The 16669-nt window shown below is 58.1% G+C and overlaps 1 protein-coding gene across 1 annotated transcript in view; it reads right to left on the bottom strand.

The window, feature by feature from the left end:
- MAPKAPK2 (MAPK activated protein kinase 2) overlaps nucleotides 1-14858 on the bottom strand; it is a 36117-nt gene extending 21259 nt beyond the window's left edge. The window contains exon 1 of the mRNA XM_068159629.1: nucleotides 14389-14858. Coding sequence (XP_068015730.1) covers nucleotides 14389-14646 — 258 coding nt within the window. The 5' untranslated portion in view covers nucleotides 14647-14858. The remainder of the gene's footprint in view (nucleotides 1-14388) is intronic.
- Nucleotides 14859-16669: the final 1811 nt, after the last annotated feature.

Raw genomic sequence — 16669 nt, forward strand, 5'->3', positions numbered from 1 at the left:
GATCCTCGAGGTCCTTTCCAACCTAAGTGATACTGTGAGACTGTGGCTGAGAGCAGCCAGGCAGAGAGGGACCTGGGGGTGCTGGTTGACAGCTGCCTAAACATGAGCCAGCAGTGTGCCCAGGGGGCCAAGAAGGCCAAGGGCATCCTGGCCTGCAGCAGGAACAGTGTGGCCAGCAGGAGCAGGGAGCTCATCCTGCCCTGTGCTCAGCACTGCTGAGGCCACACCTTGAGTCCTGTGTCCAGTTCTGGGCTCCTCAGGTTAGGAAGGAGGTTGAGCTGCTGGAAGGTGTCCAGAGAAGGGCAAGAAAGCTGGGGAGGGGTCTGGAGCACAGCCCTGGGAGGAGAGGCTGAGGGAGCTGGGGTTGCTTAGCCTGGAGAAGAGGAGGCTCAGGGGAGACCTTCTTGCTCTCTGCAACTCCCTGAAGGGAGGTTGGAGCCAGGTGGGGGTTGGGCTCTTTTCCCCGGCACCCAGCACCAGAACAAGAGGACACAGTCTCAAGCTGTGCCAGGGAAGGTTCAGGCTGGATGTGAGGAAGAAATTCTTCCCAGAAAGAGAGGTTGGCCATTGGAATGTGCTGCCCAGGGAGGTGGTGGAGTCCTCATCCCTGGAGGTGCTTAGGAAGAGCCTGGATGGGGTGCTTGGTGCCATGGTTTGGTTGATCAGATGGTGCTGGGTGACAGGTTGGACTGGATGATCTCTGAGGTCTCTTCCAACCTGGTTAAATCTTTTCTGCTCTATATCCCCAAGCAGCAGCTGTGGGAGCTGTGAGGGCCAGCACCAGTGGTGCCAGCTCCCTGACACAGTGAGCACAGCCCCTGGCTGCTTGCTAAACCAAGTGGAAATAAAAGGAAATAGCTCTTAAGTGGGTTGGGTTGCAAGGGACCTTGAAGCTCATCCAGTTCCAACCCCCTGCCCTGGGCAGGGACACCTCCAATCCTGTCCTGCTGTGACACAGACTTAGTCCATCCCAGCACAAGGGCTGGGGGACAAGGAGAGCCTCAAGACATCTGCCATGGCCTGGAATCTCATGGAAACATTCAAGGTCAGGCTTGATGGGGCTCTGAACAACCTGATCTAGTTGAAGATGGGCAGGATGAGCTTTAGAGGTCCCTTCCAGCCCAATGCTCTCTCTGCTCCTCTGGGAAGAGCAAAGGTTGGAGAGGTTGAGCTGAGCAGGGACAAGCAGGGGAGCTGGCTGGAGTCAGGGACACGTGAAGCAAGGCAGCAAAGCCAATCACGATGACAAAGGACATGAGTCCATCCCTCCAGCCATCCCAAATCCACCACCCAAACTGGGTAAGGCTCTCCAGCAAGAGCAAAGCCCCAGCCTGGCTGGCTGCCCCAGGAACATTCAGATCTGGGTTTGCATTTGGAACTTCCTCTCCAGTTCAGGCTGCAGCTCCCTGGGCAGCCAGGCACACAATCACATGGGGCCCTGACGCCAGCAGCTCAAATCACCTCCTTACCTCTGAGGGCAAACCCTGCTGCCAGCTGCAGAGTGCCCCAGCCAGCATCTCCACCTGCCCTCTGCCACAGCAAAGCCACCAACCAACCCCACAGCCTCAGCCCTGGGAGGATGCCATCAGCCTCCCCAGCAGCAGCTGGGAGTGCTGCTGAACAGGGAGCTCCCCATGAGCCAGCAGAGTGCCCTCCTGGCCAAGAGTCTCCTGGGCTGGGGGAAGAAGAGTGTGGCCAGCAGGTCAAAGGAGGTTCTCCTTCCCCTCTGCTTTGCCCTGGTGAGGTCACATCTGGAGCACTGTGCCTACTTTGCCCAGGGAGGTGGTGGAGTCCCCATCCCTGGAGGTGCTCAAGAGGGGATTGGATGTGGCACTTGGTGCCAGGGTTTGGTTGTCAGGAGGTCTTGGGTGACAGCTTGGACTTGATGATCTTTAAGGTCTTTGCCAACCTTACTGATTCCATGATTCTACTTCTGGGCTCTCCAGTTCAAGAGGGATAGGAAACTACTGGAGAGAGTCCAGTGGAGATGCTGAGGGGCCTGGAGCAGCTCTGCAAGGGGGAAAGGCTGAGAGCCCCTGGGGCTGTTGAGCCTGGAGAAGAGCAGCCCCAGAGGGGAGCTGAGCAATGCTCAGCAAGAGCTAAAGGCTGGGGGGCAAGAGTCTGGGGCTGGGCTCTTGTCAGTGATTCCTAGTGACAGGACAAGGGGCAATGGGCACAAAGTGGAACCCAGGAGGTTCCATCTGAACATCAGAAGCTCCTTTGGTGGGAGGGTGCTGGAGCCCTGGAGCAGGCTGCCCAGAGAGGTTGTGGAGTCTCCTTCTGTGGAGCCTTTGGAACCTCCCCTGGACACATTCCTGTGCAACCTGATCTAGGCAAACCTCCCTTAGCAGTGGGGTTGGACTGGATGACCTCCAGAAGTCCCTTCCATCCCCTACCTTTCTGTGATCAGACCAAAGATGGAACCACAGCAGAGCTCCAAGCTGTGCCCCCACACTGGTACCCCATCCTGCAGCCCCCTCCAAAGAGCTGCTGCCACCCCCCCTCCCCCCACAAGCCATCTCTGTGTCTCTTTGCATCTCCAGCTAGATCTCACTAGGTAGCAGTTGGGACTCAATGGTCTGAAAGGCCTTTTCCAGCTGAAACAGTTCTGTGATTCATGTCTCAGGTCCTCTCAGGTCAGGGGGGTGGAAATCTACCAGAGCTAAGGGACTCAAGGCCCTCAGTGCTCTCCTGAGGCCCTGAAGGATGCATTGAGTTAATGCAACCATTAAACCTGAGGGCTGCTCTGATTCCCACCTCGAATTGGGAAGATCTGAAAAGGCTGAAGCCTTTGAAATGACTCAGCCAGGAGGCACAAAGAAACAACAGCTTGAAAGAGCTGTTAGAGCTCTCTGCATTCAGACCTGCTCTTGCATGTCCTGCTCTAACCCCATCCACCCCCGGGGAGGAACCAGCCACAGAGAGCAGAGCAGAGGAGAGGAGAGGAGAGGAGAGGAGAGCCCTCTCCAAAAGGAGCCCCCGGGCACAGGTCACACACACAGCCCCCTGCCAGCCCCAGCTGCACACAGACCTTGTGCCACCCTCCCACAGCCAGGAAGGTCACCCAGGCAGGGGATGGCACCCACTGAACCTGGGGGGGCCATGGGGCTCAGGGCAGTTCAGAACTCAATGCAGATGTTGCCACCAGACAACACAGAATCACAGATCCACAGAAGTGTCAGGGCTGGAAGGGAGCTCAAGGCTCAGCCAGCTCCAACCCCCTGCCATGGGCAGGGACACCTCACACCACAGCAGGCTGCTCACAGCCACCTCCAGCCTGGCTGCAAACACCTCCAGGCAGGAGGCTTCCACCACCTCCCTGGGCAGCCTGTGCCAGGCTCTCACCACCCTCCTGGGGAAGAACTTCTTCCTGACATCCAATTTGAATCAGTGAGGTTGGACAAGACCTCTAAGGTCATCAAGTCCAACCTTCCACCCAACACCTCCACCTTGCCGAGGGAGGTGGTGGAGTCATCATCCCTGGGGGTGTTCAAGAGGGGACTGCATGTGGCACTTGGTGCCATGGTCTAGTCATGAGGTGTTGGGTGACAGCTTGGACTTGATGATCTTTGAGGTCTCTTCCAACCTTATTGATTCTATGATTCTATGACCAGGCCATCTCCCACAGTGCCACAGCTACTCCTTCCCTGAACCCCTCCAGGGATGGGGACTCCACCACCTCCCTGGGCAGCCTGTGCCCATCCCTGACCACTCTGTCAGTGCAGAGATTCTCCTTAATACCCAACCTGATGACCACGATGCTCAGCACCTCTGGACCATGCTGAAACTGACTCAGCATGACTGGTGAGACACTGGCTGCCCAGGGAGGCTGCGGATGCCCTACCCCTGGAGGTGTTCAAGGCCAGGCTGGATGAGGCCTTGAGCAAGCTGGGCTGGTGGGAGGTGTCCCTGCCCATGGTAGGGGGCTTGGAACTGGATGATCTCTAAGGTCCCTTCCAACCCAACCCATTCTGTGATGATTCTATGGCTGCCCCAGCTCTGAAGAGGTTTCCTGGGGAGCAGTCAGCTGAAGCTGTGTTCCTGTGCCAGCCTCTGAAGCTGGATCACCCTGATCTTCAGACCCACACCCCCCACAAAACCAGCCTGCAAGCTCAACAAGTCCTGGAGACCCTCCCCCCAGCTCCTGCCTCACCTCTGCTGCCTGCAGCCCTGCCCAGAAAGGGAGGGCAGAGGAGCTGCCCAGCACTGGGCAGAGCTGGGGCTGCCCGTGGGGCACCAGGCAAGAGCCGGGAGGCCACAGGAGCTGGCTGGTGCCAGGCTGCAGCAGCCACCCTGCACTGCTGCAGACAGCCCCAGCGAGGGGAGGGGAGGCACCAAGTTATTCTTGGAAACCAGGAGGTGAGGTCATGCTGCCTGAATGCAACTTGAGGCCAGGCACACGGGGCCAGTTGTGCTTGGAGGGGAGCCTGGCTCCTGCTCAGGCTGGGAGCGAGCAGGAGGAGAGTTTCTGAGCCACGCAGGGCTCCTTCCTCCCAGCTCCTCAGCAGCTTGGGAGCAGAGCCCCAGCAAAGGGATGGTCTGCAGGGAGCCATCAGCAGCTCAGCCCTCAGCCCAGCCCAGCATGGGGCACGGGAGCCCTCCGAGGAGCCTCCGAAGGGGCCAGACGCCAAGCCCGGGAGCTGTGCTGCTGCTGCGCCACAGGGAGGGCCAAATGGCAGCCTCCAACCCAACCACTCCTCTGGATGCTTCCCATGCACCCTGCAAGCCCTGCATCACCCATCAGGGGCTCACCCATCATGGAGTCACAGGACTGTCAGGGTTGGAAGGGAGCTCAAGGCTCAGCCAGCTCCAACCCCCTGCCATGGGCAGGGACACCTCACCCCACAGCAGGTTGCTCACAGCCACCTCCAGCCTGGCTGCAAACACCTCCAGGCAGGAGGCTTCCACCACCTCCCTGAGCAGCCTGTGCCAGGCTCTCACCACCCTCATGGGGAACAACTTCTTCCTCACATCCAATCTGAATCTCCCCACTTCTAGTTTTGTTCCATCCCCCCACTCCTATCCCTCCCTGACAACCTCAGAAGTTCCTCCCCAGCTTTCCTGTAGCCCCCTGCAGATCCTGGAATGCTACAAGAAGGTCTCCTGGGAGCCTTCTCCTCTCCAGACTGCACAACCCCTACTCCATCAGCCTGTCCTCACAGCAGAGCAGCTCCAGCCCTCTGCTCCTCCTTGTAGCCCTTCTCTGGACACCTTCCAGCACCTCCAGATCCTTCCTGGAACAGAGGCTGCAGAACTGGATGCAGTGCTCCAGGTGGGGCCTCACCAGAGCAGAGCAGAGGGGCAGCATCCAGCACCCCCCACCACCATCCTTAAGGGGTGAGATGACCTCCAAGGGTCTCTTTCAACCCCCTGCATTCTGTGACTCTCTGATGATTCCATGATCCCATCACATCCCAGAGCACACCCTGAAGGTTCTGGGAAGGCAGAAGTGACAGAGCAAGAGGGAATGAGCTCAGGCTGCCCCAGGGCAGGTTTAGGTTGGACATTAGGAGAAAGTTCTTCACTGAAAGGGTTCCTCAGGGGCTGGCCCAGGCTGCTCAGGGAGGTGGTTGAATCCTCAGCCCTGGATGTGTTTCCAAGCCACAGGGATGTGCTGCTGAGGGCCATGGTTCAGCCCCAGCCTTGGTGAAGTTAAGGAATGGTTGGACTGGATGAGCTTGAAGGGTTGTTTTCCCCCAACCCAAATGATTCTGTGAGTCCACAAGTCACCATCTCCCTCTTTCAGCCTTCCTAGGCAGGACCTTTCTGGGGTTTTCCTCACTGCTACCTGCTCACAGCCCAGCAAACACACCAGGAGACCTGGCTCTGCCTGCACACCTTCCATTGACTCCTCCCAAACTGCTTGAGATGCTCTGGAGCAGGCAGCATGTGCCTGGCAGAGCTCAGTGCCCAGAGGCAGTGCCAGCACCTCCAGACCACCTCTGTCCCATAAGATATTGGTCACAGATAGTTATCCAGCTCAGGCTTTGCCACCAGATGGCAGAGACCTTGCCAAAGGCCAGCAGGAGCTCAGTGGGAGGGTAAAAGAAGCCAAACAGATCCATGTGCAGCACCTCCTCCCTGCCCCTCTCCTGGGGGTTGGCTACGTGGCTGAGCAGCAGGCAGGAGGGGAAGGCAGCCAAACCCTCCTGCAGTGCTGGGCTGGGGGGACCAGAGGGGGGCAGCCCTTTGGGTTCATCCTTACACAGTCCCTTGGCTAGCAAACAACATCCCTGGGGGAGCATTTCAGGGCAGAAATGATGACTGTGCTGCTCCCAAGGAGGCTTGGACCAGGTGATGCCAGAATCCTAGAACCCAGGAGCAACAGGTCCAGGCTGGAACCCAGGAGGTTCCACCTCAACAGGAGGAGAAAACTCTTTGGTGTGAGGGTGCAGAGCCCTGGAGCAGGCTGCCCAGAGAGCTTGTGGAGGCTCCTTCTCTAGACACATTCAGGACCCATCTGGATGCATTCCTGAGTGACCTGCCCTAGGTGACTCTGCTCTGGCAGGGGGCTTGGACTCAATGATCTCCAGAGGTCCCTTCCACCCCCTACCACTCTGTGACTCTGTAACCACAGAAGTGTTGAGCTTGGAAGAGACCTTGGACATAACCAAGGCCAAGAGCTTGTCTAGAGCTCACAGCACCACCACTGCTGCCAATCCACCACCACTGAACCACATCCATGCAGCCTTTCTGCACCTCCAGGGCTGGGGACTCCATCACCTCCCTGGGCAGCCTGGGACAGTGCCTGAGAATCTGTCCTAGGAGGAAACTGTTCCCAATATCAGAACAAGAGGACACAGCCTCAAGCTGTGCCAGGGGAGGTTTAGGCTGGAGGTGAGCAGAAAGTTCTTCCCAGAGAGAGCTGTTGGCCATTGGGATGTGCTGCCCAGGGAGGTGGTGGAGGTGGTCAAGAGGGGATTGGATGTGGCACTTGGAGCCATGGTTTAGTCATGAGCTGTGTGGTGCCAGGTTGGACCTGATGAGCTTTGAGGTCTCCTCCATCCTTGGTGATTCTGTGATTCAAGATCCACCCTGAACCTCCCCTGGCACAACTTGAGGCCATTTCCCCTTGTCCTCTCACTTGCTGCCTGTGAGGAGAGACCAGCTCCAACCTGCTGCTGCTGCTCAGTGTCCCAGTGATTGCCTCACACTCCCAGGGGCTGCCCTTTGATCCTGTGGGACAGGGAAGGATGGATCCCAGCGGGAGCAGCTCAGCTCCTAAGCCCAGCCCTGCTTCTGAGGGGCTGCAAGCCCTTCAGGACACCACAGCACCTCTGTTCCCCCCCTCTGAAAGCATGGGCAACACCCAGCTCCTCCTGCAAGGCCTCTGGCTGATGACACTTGATTGCTATTGAAGAGGAAGAACCCCACACCACTTCCTGAGCATGTGCCAAAGTGGAAACCCAGCCCCCTGCTCCCAGGCTCTTATCAGCCAGAGCTTCCACTCCTCAAGAGCATGCAAGGCATTTAAGAAGAGATTAGGGCAAATCCCCAACTGGTTTAACCAAACTCAATCCCTTCCCCCCCAAAAAAAACCGAGTCAGGAGGCTCCTTTGGGTCAATGAGATAATAAACCACTGCCTGGGACAAGTCCCACTGAGGTCACTACCCTTGCCACAGCTTTCTCACCCATGGTCTGCCCCAGAAGACCACAGCAAAGACACTCCCAGTGCTGTAAAACACAGGGCAGAGCTCATCAGAATCAAACCCCTCCACTGAGCAAGGAGCAGAGGTCCAGCAGACAGCCAGGGAGCTGCTTCCCCACCAGTGTGAGCCCAGCATCTTCATCTGCCTCATGGGTTTGGGGTCCCAGCTGGATTCTTCTGGGGGCCAAAGCATTTGATGTCAAGTGAAGCTGCAGGAAGTCATGGGAAATGGAGCTCTGTGCTGCTCTGAACACCTCTGGATCTCAGAATCCAGACTGAACAGAGTCTCACAGTATAACTAAGGTTGGAAGAGACCTCGAGGATCATCAAGTCCAACCTATCAACACAGACCTCATGACTAGACCATGGCACCAAGTGCCACATCCAATCCCCTCCTGAACACCTCCAGGGATGGGGACTCCACCACCTCCCTGGGCAGCACATCCCAATGGCTAACAACTCTCTCTGGGAAGAACTTTCTCCTCACCTCCAGCCTAAACTTCCCCTGGCACAGCTTCAGACTGTGTCCTCTTGTTCTGGTGCTGGGTGCCTGGGAGAAGAGACCAACCCCCACCTGGCTCCAACCTCCCTTCAGGGAGTTGTGGAGAGCAATGAGGTCTCCCCTGAGCCTCCTCTTCTGCAGGCTAAGCAACCCCAGCTCCCTCAGCCTCTCCTCTGGATGTTCACCATGGCAGCAGCACAGACAACAGGAGGCCACCAGCCACACCAAGCTGCTGGGTGATCAGCTCTGCCCTGTTTCCATGACAGGCACCTCAGAAGAATACCAAACCAGTGAAGTGCTGGCCTCCTCCCTCCTCCTCCATCAGAGGAGCCATTGCTCACAGATTATCTGATGGGACCAAGACAGAGTGTTTCACAAATGTGCCCTCAGGCACCCAGGATGCTCCAGAAAAAAGGTTGCCAGAGAGGAGGAAATCTGCAGTCAGCCTCCATGGTCCTGGGAAGGCTCTTTCAGCTCTTCCAGAGTTACATCCAGCCAGGTATGGACATCCTGCTTTGGAGCTGGGGTGAGGAGTGAGGCTTGATCACCTGAGGATCCCACTCCACTCTGCCCTGGTGAGGCCACACCAGGAGCTTTGTGTCCAGTCCTGGGCTCCCCAGCTCAAGAAGGACAGAGACAGACCAGGAAGTATCCAATGGAGATTAGAAGGATGGTTAAGGGCCTGGGACATCTGTCTGATGAGGAAAAGCTGAGACCTGGAGCTGCACAGCTTGGAGAGGACTGAGAGGAGATATTAATGTTTCTAAGTATCTGAAGGGTGGGGGGCAGGAAGGGGCCAGGCCCTTTCCAGGGGTGTCCTGGGATAGGACAAAAGGCCATGGACACAAACTGGAGCTCACCAAAGGCCAGCAGGAGCTCAGTGGGAGGGTAAAACTGGCTATTAAAAGCCAAACAGATCCAAGTGCAGCACCTCCTCCCTGCCCCTCTCCTGGGGGTTGGCTACGTGGCTGAGCAGCAGGCAGGAGGGGAAGGCAGCCAAACCCTCCTGCAGTGCTGGGCTGGGGGGATCAGAGGGGGGCAGCCCTTTGGGTTCATCCTTACACAGTCCCTTGGCTAGCAAACAACATCCCTGGGGGAGCATTTCAGGGCAGAAATGATGACTGTGCTGCTCCCAAGGAGGCTTGGACCAGGTGATGCCAGAATCCTAGGACAACATAGAGCAACAGGTCCAGGCTGGAACCCAGGAGGTTCCACCTCAACAGGAGGAGAAAACTCTTTGGTGTGAGGGTGCAGAGCCCTGGAGCAGGCTGCCCAGAGAGCTTGTGGAGGCTCCTTCTCTAGACACATTCAGGACCCATCTGGAAGCATTCCTGAGTGACCTGCCCTAGGTGACTCTGCCCTGGCAGGGGGCTTGGACTCAATGATCTCCAGAGGTCCCTTCCACCCCCTACCACTCTGTGATTCTGTAACCACAGAACTCCTCTGGAGACATTCAGGACCTATCTGGATGTGTTCCTGTATGACCTGTTCTAGATTCTATGGTCCTGTTCTGGCAGGGGGCTTGGACTCAATGATCTCCAGAGGTCCCTTCCACCCCCTACCACTCTGTGATTCTCTAACCACAGAACTCCTTCTCTGGAGATGTTCAGGACCCATCTGGGTCCTGTGTGACCTGCTCTAGATTCTATGGTCCTGCTCTGGCAGGGGGGGTTGGACTTGATGATCTCCAGAGGTCCCTGCCATCCTGTGATGCATTCCAGGGTGACCTGCCCTGGCTGATCCAGCTTTGACAGAGGGGCTGGACTCAATCTTCCAAGCCCTAGAAGTCTACAATGCTGTGATTTGCTTCAAAGGAAACCTGCTCCTGGAAGAGCTCCATCAGGTGATGTGCACAACAAAGGAAACCCTTCCCATCACTGCCCTCCCCCCTCCAGACTGCCTTACCTGCCATTTCCTTGCCAAACCCAGGCAGCCAGCCAGCAGCCTGCTATCTGGCCTGAAGATTAGTCTTAAAAGTGGAATTTGCAGAGGCAGACCTTGCTCCCAGCCCCACCATCACAGCCTGCCTCACTAATGCCAACAGCCTGACCACAGTGAACAAGCCAGGTCAGCAGTGACCTACATACAGCAGCCTGCACCCAAAGCACAAAGCCAATTTCACCTAACACCAAACCAGACCACAGCACAAGGAAGAAAGGGGTAAGAAGCCACCTAGACCCCACCTCTCAGCCCCACTCATCATCTCTCCACCAAGCTGATGTCCCCACCTCCAGGGAAATCACTAGGTCAGGCCAGGAGGTGACTGAGACCATCAGCAGCCTGCTTCCCCCTGGCTAATTCAGGCTTGCTGGGGCTCTGAGCAACCTGAGCTAGCTGGGGATGGCTGCTGGGGAGGGGGTTGGCAAGAGGACCTTCAAGGCTCCCTTCCTAGCCACTGCATTCCACAATGCCACACTCCAGGTGTTGCCCAGCACAACAAATTGCTCAATCAAATAAGTAGCAGGGGTGGGAAAGTGCAAAGCAGACAATGTGTAAGGAAGTGGGGGGTGGGGAAAGTGGAGGACTATGTCCTGCTGTCACCCACACAGCAAATCAAAGCAGCCCCAATTAACTCACAGGCAGCAGCACGGTGTTTAATGACGTGTCCCTGCCAGGGCTGATTGCACTGGAAGGAGGAGAGCATTGGCTGTCACATTTCCACTGCTGCTGGGACACCAACTCCAAGCTCAAATCCTCCTGGAGCACTGCAAAGCTCTCTTCAGCCAAGTGACTCTCAGCAAAACCCTAACCTAAGTCATGGAAGTTGAGGTGAAGAAGTTCTTCCCCCAGGAAGGTGGTGAGAGGCTGGCACAGGCTGCCCAGGGAGGTGGTGGAAGCCTCATCCCTGGAGGTGTTTGCAGCCAGGCTGGAGGTGGCTGTGAGCAACCTGCTGTGGGGTGAGGTGTCCCTGCCTATGGTAGGGGGGTTGGAGCTGGCTGAGCCTTGAGGCCCCTTCCAACCTTGACAGTTCTATGATAGAATGTCAGGGGTTGGAAAGGACCTCTAGAGATCATCAAGACCAACCCCACCTCTTAGCTTGGGAGAAGCTGATGGCTCATGATCCAAGAGGGAGCACAACAGAACCAGAAGACATCACCAACATGAGAGGAAGAGACAACCATAGAATAGTGAGGGTGGAAGGGACCCCCAGAGACCAACCAGGCCAACAACCCCCTGCTAGAGCAGGGCACCCACAGCAGCTTGCCCAGGACCATAACATCCAGGTGGGTTTGGAATCTCTCCAGAGGAGACTCCACAACCTCTCAGAGCAGCTTGCTCCAGGGCTCCAGCACCCACACAAGCAAGAATTTTCTCTTTAAGAAACTGGGTTTGTTGGAAAAGACCTTGAAGATCATCCAGTCCACCCATGACTCCTTTCCCTTCAGGGGAGGCTCACACTGGTGGAGCAGATCTGGGGGGGCAGGAACGGCGGAGAGCCACGCTGCAAACAGAAGCAGCTTTGCTGCCCAAGCAAAGCAGGCAGCACAGAGAGATCTCAGCTGCAGCTTCTGGCCATGGGCCATCAGGATTCTTTCAAGCATCATCTGAAGGATGACAACTCGATGCAATCACTTCTGCAGATCCTGCTTGAGGTCATCTTTCCAGGCTGATGCAGCCCGTGAGTAATCCGGATCCAAATACCTCTCAGCAGGTCCCCTCACAGAGCCCTCAGCCTGGCTGTGCTCCACAGCAGGGGATGACTTCAGCAGCCATCATCTCTAGGGCACTTGGCCCTACCAAGTTTGGGCTCAGCAGTTCAGTCCAAATACCACAACCAAACCAACCAAGCCCTGGGCTGAGGCTGAGCAGGGCAAGCCGGGTGCACAGCAGCTCACCCAAGCTCACAGCGTGGCACTCGGGAAGGTGCAGGAGGAATCACTTACAGCAGCAGCTGTGCTGCTCTTTGAAGGGCCAGAGACACTTCCAGCCACTCAGCTGAACTCTCCCTCTTCCCAGCAGGGATGTGTGAAGGGGCCAGGGCAGGGGACAGAGGGAAGACAACCAACAGTGCTGGATGTACCTCACACTACAAGAGCCGTGCAGGACACCCTGCACCCCCCTCCTACATCATCACACCAAGGCCTGGGCTCCAAGATGCTTATTGCTGAGGGCCAAGGAACAGAATGGTAGGGGCTGGAAGGGATGTCTGGAGACCACCCAGTCCAACCCCCTGCTAAGGCAGGTTGGCCCAGATCAGCTTGCCCAGGATCACTATGTCCAGGTGAGTTTGGAAGCTCTCCAGAGAAGGAGACTCCACAACCTCTCTGGGCAGCCTGCTCCAGGGCTCCAGCAGCCTCACACCAAAGGATTTTTTTCCTTAAGTGCAAGTGAAACCTCCTGGGTTCCAGTTTGTGCCCCTTGTGCTGTCCCTGGGCATCACTGCAAGGAGCCCAGCTCCATCCTCACAGCCTCCACCCTTCAGATGTTTACATGCAGCCAACAAAACTCCTGGTAGTGAATCCTGACCTCACCTGCTGCACCCCACACCTGGGAAGGGGCAAGGTGACAGCACCAAGCCCAAGCCCCAACCACCCTTACCCATAGAAACATGGAATGGTTTGGGTTGGAAAAGACCTTCAAAGTCATGCTGGGGCAGGGAGGAACCACCAGCCCTTGGTCTCCTCTGGTCCTCCTTCCCCTTTCAGAGCTGCAAAGGGGAAGTGCTGGAATCGGTGCCTCAAACACGTGAGCCAGCTGCAGGAGCAAGGGGCAAGGAGCAGCTCCTCTGTCAAAAGAGAGAAGGATTTCACCAGCTCCCAGCCCAACCAGATGACAACCTGTATCCTCTTGGAGCACACAGAAATGCTCTGTGCTCCTGAAGGAAAAGTCAAACCTCAAATGAATCCCCCCCCCCTCAACCACAGGGGTTCAGCATCATCCCCTGCTGACCCCACCAGCCCCACGAAGGCTCTTGGGCCTCCCAAAGGCCCTTGGTCATTCATTCACCCAGGTTAGCAGTCTCAGCTCCACCAGATTCAGAGAGTCATAGAATGGTTTGGGTAAGGAAGGGACTTTAGAGATCACCCAGCTCCAACCCCCCTGCCACGAGCAGGGACACCCTCCCACCAGGCCAAGTCCAAGCTGCCACTGAACACCTCCGGGGAGGGAGCATCCACAACCTCCCTGGGCAACCCCCTTCCAGCACCCCATCACCCTCACTGTCAAGAGCATAATGATGGACCACCCTAAAAACAAGGGGGGTGAGGGGGGTGGTGTTGGCTTTAGGTGGGGCTCTTTTAGCCTCCCCAGTTCTCAGGGTAACACTGCTGAGGGTTTGAACAGCTCATGTGTGGGCGCAAATTGCAGCGCCGCTCCGGAACACGGAGCTCCCACCCGGCAGACCGCCTGGTGCCCGCCTCACCCCACCCTGGGAGCCCATTCGGGCTGCCCAGGGCCCCTCCAGAGTCCCTTCCCCTCAACCACCTCATCAGGAAAAAGAAAACACAAGGAAGAAGCAGGAAAACTCATCCCATCACCCGGTGCCTGCTGAAACAAGCAACACCTGAGCCGCTGCTGGCTGCCTTTCGAAGGGAAGCAAAGGGTAAACAGGACACCAAAATCTGTCCCCTGATGGAAGCGAGGGACAACTGCCCCCCCGTATCGCCCCTTGTGCTGCTCGGTGCCACTGTGTCTCTCGTTACCGCCGTTTCGCTCACTGCCAGCCCTCCCCTCGGTACCGCACGCCGTTCGGCACAGCCGGAGCCGGGAGATCCCTGCCATCAAACGGGGACACCCGGGACAGCCTTACCCAGCACAGGAAACCCTGAGGTGCCAACTCGAGAGGGTGACCCCGGCCACACCGAGGACTCCTCTCCTCTCTGGACCCCCCAGAGCAAGGCACCGAAATGTCCTCTCGCTGCTCTTCCCACGGGAGAGCCACCTCGGGCTGCTCTTAACCGGGACAAAACCCCACCGAAGCCCGGCGGGACCGACGGGCAGCAGCCGGTTCCATTGTCCCCGGCGGCCCCGATGTCGCTGCCCGTTCTCCCATAGCCGGTCGTGTCCGTCCTCCCCCCACCCCCAATTCTCCTCCTCCTCTCTGGACCCCCCCACCCCACAGCAGACATCTTCCATCACTGTCGGCCAGCGGCTCCTCCTGCCCCTTCCGCGGCCCGACAGCGGGGCGGAGGCAGCCCGGAGCCGCCCGTCCGGTCCCCGCTTTCCTCCCCCACCTTCCTTTCTATCCCGGCCAGCCCCGGCGGCGCGGAGCAGCCCCCGGTCCCCCCCGGTCCTCACCTTGAGAGCGAACTTCTCGCCGCTTTTCTTACTGAAGATCTCCAAAACTTTGCCGTTGATTCCCAGCCCCAAGACTTGCGTGGTGACCTTGTAGTCGTCCGTGATGGCATTCTTCCGGATCTGCAGGCCGCCCTTCACCGGGAACGGCAGCAGCGGCGGCCCGTGGGGGGGAGCGGCGGGCGGCGGGGGCGGCGGCGGCGGCTGCGGGGGCGGCGGGGTGGGGAAACCGGCGGGCGGCGGAGGGGCCCCGGAGAGCATGGCGGAACTAGCCGGGCTCCGGGACTGGGGAGCGCTGCGTGGAGTCCCCTCGGCAGCGGGATGGGGCTGGGAGGGGATCGGGGAGCGCTGGAGGTCGGGGGGGGCTCAAGCAGCAGCAGCAGGGCGGCCGCCGCCGCCCCCCGCCGGTCCACCCCGGCCCCGAGAAGAGCGATCGGTTCGCTCCGGTACGGCGGCTCCGGCGGCTCCACCTCCTCCTCTTCCTCCTCCTCCTCCTCCGCCCGGCCCGGCTCTGATGTCAGCCCCGGCCGACGGGGGAGGGACGGGGCGGGGCGGGCACCGGGCCTGCGCCCGACGGGACAGCGGGGAGGGACCGGGGGCGGGTGGGACCGGCCTGGCCCCTTCCTCCGTGGGGGTGGGTTGGGGGTTCCTGCGCTTCTGCTCGGGGGTGTGGAGGGGGTCCTGGTGCGTGAAAGGGGCTGCGGGATCACGGGGGGGTGAAGCGGGGTAGAGGTGAGTCCCGGGTCTCAGCTGCCTGCTCCCCCCCGGCCCCATCGGTTTTCCAGCGGCGGGGTGCCAACAGATCGTGGGGTTCCCCCTTGCTACCCGTGACGGCCAGATGGAGCCTTCGTGGTGTCCCTAAAGCATCCCCGAGGTGGCAAAAGCTCCGAGGAGGCGCTGACTCTTGGTGGCCAAGAACTTCTTCATCTGGAAGCAGTTCCAGGAGGGTGAGAGATGGAGCACAGAGAGCAGCGGGGCAAAGGCAGGGGAGGAGAAGCCAGCCCAAAACGACTAATGGCCATCCCGACTGTGATCCCTCAGTCCAGGTCCACAGTCCAGTAAAGACACTGGTGAGGCAAAGGGAGAAGGGATCCGTGCCAAGGGGCAAGGTGCTGATGAGCTTCCCAGCATCCAGCTGAAGCCAAAGCACATTTCATCAGCTGGAGCTCAGCAGGAAATCAGGACTGTGTGCTTATGGACACGAGCAGCACAGCCTGCTTGTCACCACTAATCCCTGGTTTCTACATGGAAGAACATGGAGTCTTGGATACTCATCCCTCCCTTGCCCAGCTGTCCACAGAAAAGCTGTGAAGAGATGAAGAAACCTGCCCAGAGCCACAGCAGCAGCAAAATGCTGAGCCCAGAGCGATCTCCTGGGGCCCAGCCACCACCCTTTGGCAGCTGCTACATGTCCAAGCATGGACACCAGTCCCCACTGTGTGGCACAGCCACGGGGGCACCGTGCCACCAGGACAGCAAGGGGCAAGTCCCACTCCTAGGCCCTGTGGATCCAGCAGCCATGTCCTTGGGGGCCCCAGCCCCAAGCCACACATGGGCTCCAGTCTCCCTGTGAACCACAAAGAGCTCTGGAAACTCTTTTGAGATGCAGCAGTGGAGGGTTTTGGTCAGAAACCACCATCTCCACCTGCACTGATGTCAGCAGTTGTACTGATGTCAGCAGTTGTACTGATGTCAGCAGTTGTACTGGTGTCACTAGGACAGAGCAAGCCCTGGAACTGGGACTTCCCTCCTCTGTTTAGAATGAGTAGAACCAAACCAGTTGAGATCATCAAGTCCAACCTATCCCCCAACACCATCTGATTGACTTAGCCATGGCACCAAGCACCCCATCCAGGCTCTTCCTAAACACCTCCAGTGATGGAGACTCCACCACCTCCCTGTTCAGCACATCCCAAGGGCCAATCTCTCTTGCTGGGAAGAACTTCTTCCTCGCATCCAGCCTGAACTTCCCCTGGCACAGCTTGAGACCATGTCCTCTTGTTCTGGTGCTGGCCTTTGCCACGAAAGGAAAGCAAAAGGAAATTGACTGGAGAGAGGAGGAGGAGGAGAGAAAACAGCAGTGTGCAGGACCCACAGCAAGTCCTCAACAAGCAGCTGCTGCCTGAAGAAAGCAGAACCCAGAGGCTGAAAGAAGCAGGACCAGAGGAGGCAGGGCACAACCTCTGCTGGGCTCTTTGTACCGGAGCAGGACTCATCTGGTCCATGTTTGCCATCCCAGCACCTTCTGTGACTGATAACATCCTCTTGGATTACTCAGGCAAAG

This window comes from Melanerpes formicivorus, unplaced genomic scaffold, assembly GCF_026170545.1.
Source record: "Melanerpes formicivorus ecotype bairdi unplaced genomic scaffold, bMelFor1.0.p_v2 SCAF_46, whole genome shotgun sequence".
In the NCBI taxonomy this organism is placed as follows: domain Eukaryota; kingdom Metazoa; phylum Chordata; class Aves; order Piciformes; family Picidae; genus Melanerpes; species Melanerpes formicivorus.